The sequence below is a fragment of the Vulpes lagopus genome, chromosome 10, assembly GCF_018345385.1.
Source record: "Vulpes lagopus strain Blue_001 chromosome 10, ASM1834538v1, whole genome shotgun sequence".
Lineage (NCBI taxonomy): Eukaryota > Metazoa > Chordata > Mammalia > Carnivora > Canidae > Vulpes > Vulpes lagopus.
Window position 1 is genome coordinate 94,572,716 of NC_054833.1, and position 6,000 is coordinate 94,578,715.

The 6,000-nt window shown below is 46.6% G+C and overlaps 1 protein-coding gene across 1 annotated transcript in view; it reads right to left on the reverse strand.

The window, feature by feature from the left end:
- The window catches only part of ATP2C2 (ATPase secretory pathway Ca2+ transporting 2), a 59,384-nt gene extending 57,428 nt beyond the window's left edge, over positions 1-1,956 (reverse strand). The window contains exon 1 of the mRNA XM_041771427.1: positions 1,753-1,956. Coding sequence (XP_041627361.1) covers positions 1,753-1,848 — 96 coding nt within the window. The 5' untranslated portion in view covers positions 1,849-1,956. The remainder of the gene's footprint in view (positions 1-1,752) is intronic.
- Between the last annotated feature and the right edge of the window lie 4,044 nt (positions 1,957-6,000).

A 6,000-nucleotide genomic window follows, 5' to 3' on the forward strand; every position in this document is an offset into this window, starting at 1 on the left:
CCTAGACACCTGGCACCTGGAGTGTTTGAAAAATACCTAGCTTGATGCAAAAACCAAAAGATAGAGGGGCACCTGGGTGGCTCAGTGGTTGAGAGCCTGCCTGCCGGCTCAGGGTGTGATCCCAGAGTCATGGGATCGAGTTCCGCATCGGGCTCTCCACAGGGAGCCTGCTTCTCCCTCTGCCTGTGTCTCTGCCTCTCTCTCTGTGTCTCTCATGAGTAAATAAATTAAAAATCTTAAAAAAAAGAGAGAAAAGAATAGAACAAGTAACATAGAAAAGGCAATAGTGTTGGCAAACTGACTTTAAACTCCTTGAGCAGACCTCAGTGCAGGACTTTAGGGTAGACAAATTGATCTCACCAAAATCATCAAACTCTACATCCAATCCATGTTTGAGCCACACGTCACTTCAGAAACAGAGACTATGTGAGAACCTGTAGTTCACACCCCTGTGATCTACCACCCTGGTGCCAGGAATTCTCGTGCTAACATTCATGTATAAAGTACTATTTTTTTAAATGCACAAATATTTAAGAATCATACCACCAAAACGTTTTGACTGTTGTCATTCTTTGGGAGGAAAATTATTTAATTTAAAAAGATCAGTTTTTTCCATCTGATCTTTTCTATTAAAAAGTAAATTTAGGGGTGCTTGGGTGGCTCAGCAGTTTGGTGCCCGCCTTTGGCCCAGAGCGTGATCCTGGAGACCCCAGATCGAGTCCCACGTCGAGCTCCCTGCATGGAGCTTGCTCCTCCCTCTGCCTATGTCTCTGCCTCTGTGTCTCATGAATAAATAAAATCTTTAAAAAAATAAAAAAAAGTAAATTTAACCGTGAGGTTTAGCTTCCCCAGTCAGACGGCCACAGCAAGGTTGTATTCTCCTGAGCATGCCCAAGGCACTATTTCAGGAATTATATTTTTGAATGACTGATTAAGGTGAAAAGAAAAAAAAAATGCAACAACCCTGAGATGCTTTTGCAGGAATTCAGCGCTCCCTGCTCTCCTATCATGCAAGATGCAAAGCTTACACTCTTAAAAGCTATGGAGAGTTGCCGGGTCATCTGCTGACCCTGGCTTCACCAGGTGGAAGGGCTTTTTTGGACAACTTTGTCAGTTCATCAGCCTGTAAACTCCTCTCCCCAACCCTCCCACTCCCCAGCCTGATAATCCGGTTGATTTATCCTAGAGGGTCCCCTGGAGGCTGCAAAGTCAACCTACAAATCTGAATGCTTTTCAAAACTGCGCTGGAGGTGCAGGAAACAAAGCTGGGAGGCCTGGCTACTCTTTACCAGATTTCTACCATTATTACTACTATTATTGTTAAAACATTTTTGCCAAGAGTATTTGACTTTGTTTTTTTACATCACTTTAATTTTTTTTTTTCCAATTCAAGTAACTTGAAAAAAAATCCATATAGGAGCCTGAGTGTAGAGACCTAGGAATGTAAACTTTCTGGGGTCAGAAAAACCTAGGTGAAGTTCCTAGCTGGGTGCCTCTTAAGGGACACTAGTAACCTCTTTCTGCCTCAGTATCAAATCCACAAAATGGGCTGTCCTAAGAGGGTTAAACGGCGTGAGCCCGGCTCTGGGCAGGAACGCGAGCTGGCTCGCTCCGAAGATGGCTTCTTTCTAGAGCCAGGGGCAGGTGAGCGAGTTGCTGGGCGCAGCACGAGGATGGGGACCTGGGGGAGGGTGGGGTGCGGAGGGGCGGAGGGTCAGGTGGCCCGGCCCGCGCCCGGTCGCCCAGACTCACCAAGATTTCCAACTCGCTCCTCTCCAGTGGCTCGTACAGGTGACCGGCGCCCGAGAAGGTGAGTTTCTGCAGGAACTGAGAGAAGCGTCTTTCCATGATGCCCAGGCGGGAGCCCCCTCGCCCAGCCTCCCGTCCGCCCGCGGCCGCCCCCGCCCGCGTCCCTCGGTCCCTGGCGTGGCCGGGACTGGCTGCGCGCGCCCAAACCTCCTGGGCCAGGCCTGGGTTACCAGGTAGCCGCCTACCTGCCCGCCGCAGGTGGGGCCCCGCCCCCGGGGCGGAGCGGCGCGCCCCGCTGCACCCGGCGCACCTGGCCACGCCCCGGGAGCTTGCAGCGCGCTGAGCTCGGGCTGTTTCCCAATCTTGCCAGAGCCTGAGAATCACCTGGAGCGAGGGGTGGGGTGGAGGTGGGCGAGCAAATGCTTATTGAAAATACAAATTCCCGGACCTCGCCTTACCCTGGGTCTTTGGGTCTGGGGCTGGCCGGGGAGCTGGACTGTAATGAGCGCCGGGTGGTTCTCCGGGGGAGCGGAGTGCGGTCAACCCTAAGGCCCTGCAAGCATCGCGGATGGGAGCTGAGTCACAATGCTGTGCGGCTCGGGGGGCCCTCTGGGCTGCCGTTCCCAGTCTGTAATTGAAGGAGAAGGCTAAGATCTCACCTCCAGGGAGGGCCCTGGGAATGCATCCCAGGAGGGGGAGGAGAGAGCTTGAGGTCTCCACTGCCTTTGGGTTCTGTGTGGTGTTGGATGATCTCTGAGCCCTTTATTCTCATTTACAGAATGGGCTCCTGCACTAGCTAAGCATGGGGCCTCCGGCAGGTGCCTTACATTTTCTGAGACTTGCTACAGATCTGTTAAATGCACAACGTGATAGCACTTCCTTCGTGGTGAAGTGGAGGGTATGTTGGTGGTATTATTATCACAGGGAAGTTGCTGGACTCAGCCAACTCCCAGAGTAGATGCGTGAATGTGCCTCCAAGTGGATGTCTTGAAACTGTAAGGGGCTTTGGCTTCCCGTGGGCACTGGAACCCATAACAAAACCCACCACTTAGTAGGGAGGTGGCTTTGGGGAAGGCTGTGCCTCTCATCTGTGCCAAGGTCTTTATCTATAGAGGGGGGCTTCTTAACTATAGGAACTGTAGCAGGTGACATGAATGTTTGTCCGTTAAATTGTGCTGCCTTCTTTGAACTAATATATGCCACCCACCTCAACTGCTCCCCACAGCGTGTCTACCTCAGCTCCCTTCAGTCTGACAGGCAGTTCTGGTGACCCTTCTTGTTTTCTCCTGCCTCTTGTCCCTTGACTGAAATAAAACAAGCTACCAGCATCAAGCTGTCTGGCTCTACCAGTTTCAACAAAAGCCTAGGAATATTAGAAAATGCAAATTTCTGGCACCAGTTGCTCTAGATTTGAATCTAAGGCTTGTTGCTTCCAAATGCATGGCCTTGGGCAACTTTCTTCACCACTCTCCATCTCAGTTTACTCATCCACAAAATGGGCATGGCACTACCTACCTCTCGGTCAGGGTCCCAGGAGGAAACAGGTGGCGCCTTCAAACTGAGTGACTCAGGGAGAGTTGGAAAACCATACTATTCACAAAGGTGTGGGCAGGGTGTTGAGAAACATGAAGGGATTGTGCAGCTGCCCAAGATTAGCAACAGTGAGAAACTGCTACCATTCAGGGCTTGGAAGGCAAGAGGAGGGAGCAGTTACCCAGAAAAGGTAGCTGTATAGAGCTGAAAACTTCAGTGGAGGGAAACGGAATGGAAGCCACAGATGCAGACTCTTGAGCTGAGAACTTGAAGGATAAGGCAAGAGGTGGAGAGAGGGTCTGTGGGAGCAAAGGGGAGATACAGGGAACAGACCACATAGTCCTGTCGGACAGATATGAGCTAATGTTTGCATAGGTGGAGGGCCTAAAAGTACTATCTAGTCCTTGTCATAGTAAGTCCTCAGGAAATTTTATTACCAGTATAAAAGACACATGGGAACTCAGCTCACTTATGTCTCAGGTCCTCTCCAACTGGAATTCTGAGATTTTGAAATCTTATTGGATCCAGGGAGGAAGAATGCCTTGTTGGCATAGAACTTCATGTTCTCCCAAGGGTGTCAATCAGGTGTGGTTTCTCCAGGTGGTGCAGCCTCTGTGAGCAGGGAGTGATGTGTTGGCCAGGTGCCTTTTCCTTTAAGCCCAACCTCTTGGATTCCATCACAGTGGCCTCTGCTCCAGCTCAGAGATGTCAAGAATTTGTGGATCAGGTTTAAGAACACCCAGAACATTCAGGAAGGAAACTCTGGGTGGAGGATGTTGTGGAAGACCTGGACCTGTTGCCATGAAAAACAAAAATGGAGTGGACCACAGAGAAAGCTAAAAGTTATGTGACTGGAAGCAACTGAATGGGTACCTTTAGGCTTAAGTTTGCTTAATTTTTGTTTTTGTTTCATTGTGATCAGCCTGCATACATATCTGCTGATTCTTTTAATATGTTGAAACTCTGTGTCTTGTTTGTATGCAATTTTTGTAAATATTTCAGTGGCACTAGTAAAGTTGGTGTATTCTTTCTAAGGGTATCGGTAAGCTGCACTCTTCTTTTCAAATCAGTTCCATATCTATTCACTCTGTTTAGTGAGGTTGTTCCTGTTCTTACTTTTGACTACTTGATCTGACATAGAAAAATAATGAAGAGTTTAAAATCTCCCAGTCTAATTGCTTTCCTGCCCATTTGTTTCCTTGTATGTCTGAATTTCTGCTTTTTGTATTATGCTTCCCTGTTAGTGCATATTTTTTACCTGTTCATGGTGACTCTTGTAATTGTTTAATGCCTCCTGTATCTCATTAAAACATATCCCTTAAATTCCACTTTGGAGTTAGTTACCACTGTTTCTTCTCTGTGGTTTAAGTCTGCATGATCTAAACTTGGTATCTTATTTTTAGTTGTCTTATTTCATTTCTCCCTAGAATCTAAACTCTGTGAGAGCAGGGAACTATTACATCTTCATCATTGTGTGTCTGCTCAGTGTCTGCCATGGTAGATAATGGTCCTGCAACACGATAAATGCCCCTCAAATATTTAGTTGGCATGTGTCTCTCTCATAAACTGTACCTCATTGAAATTTATTCTTAATCTGAGATTTGCTTTATAATGGGGAATTGTATTGTGTCTACACTGTTATAGTTGTTACCATTAGACTGACTTCCATCATCTTCATTCATGTTTTATTTCCATGCCTTCTGAGGCAAATTCTCTGCTATTTGCTGTCATCTTCTACTTTGATTTCAGAATAAACATCCTACTGAAAATTCTATCAGGAATCTGAAAGCATCTCAGAAATAGAGACCTATTTATACCATTTCTCTCTCTCTTTTTACAATGTAGAGGAGTTCTTTCATTTTCACTTTTCTCTTTCTAATCTTTGCTTTTGTCCCATAATCTTAGCAATTTAATCTGGTTACATAAACCTTATTTTTTTTAGTCTTTTTGTTGTTGTTTTATGTTCTCCACTTTCCCCCAGAATCACACCTGCTGTTTATATTTGTTTTTGAACATCCTTTCATAGCTCTGTCACTTTGTTTGGATTCCATGATCATCACCACTGACTTCAAGATTGTTTCCTTCAAGAGTTTTCTTTTGCCTTCAGCTGGCCAAATTCTGGGGTCCACTCTAAAAGAATCAAGTCAGGCAAGATGGTTTGCTGGGGACTTACTGAGTTTGTAGCTCTGACAGTGATGCCCATGCTTTGGCTGGTATTGAAAGTCAAGGGCGGGACTCAGCCAAAAGCATCCAGCCTTTCCTGAAATATCTGCTCTGGGCACCTTGAACAATGAGGTCACACTCTTCAACTCTCATTGACTATATGAAAGTAGTGTCATTTCATTTCCATAAATTATCTCCCAACAATACATCCTACTAGAAAGATGTGATGTAATCCCAAGGCACCTGAAACTTATTTGGTAATAAACCTCACTCACAAATTATAAGGTTGGCATTTTGAAGCCATCTTTTTTCAAAAGGGTATGCTATACAAAGGGTGTTGTATGGCACATGTGTGTGCATTTAGTTTTAAGAATTAGTTTGAAGGGGCACCCCTGGTGGCGCAGTGGTTTAGCGCCGCCTGCAGCCCAGGGTGTGATCCTGGAGACCTGGGATCGAGTCTCACGTCAGGCTCCCTGCATGGAGCCTGCTTCTCCCTCTGCCTGTGTCTCTGCCTCTCTCTCTCTCTCTCTCTCTCTCTCTCTCTATGTCTCTCAT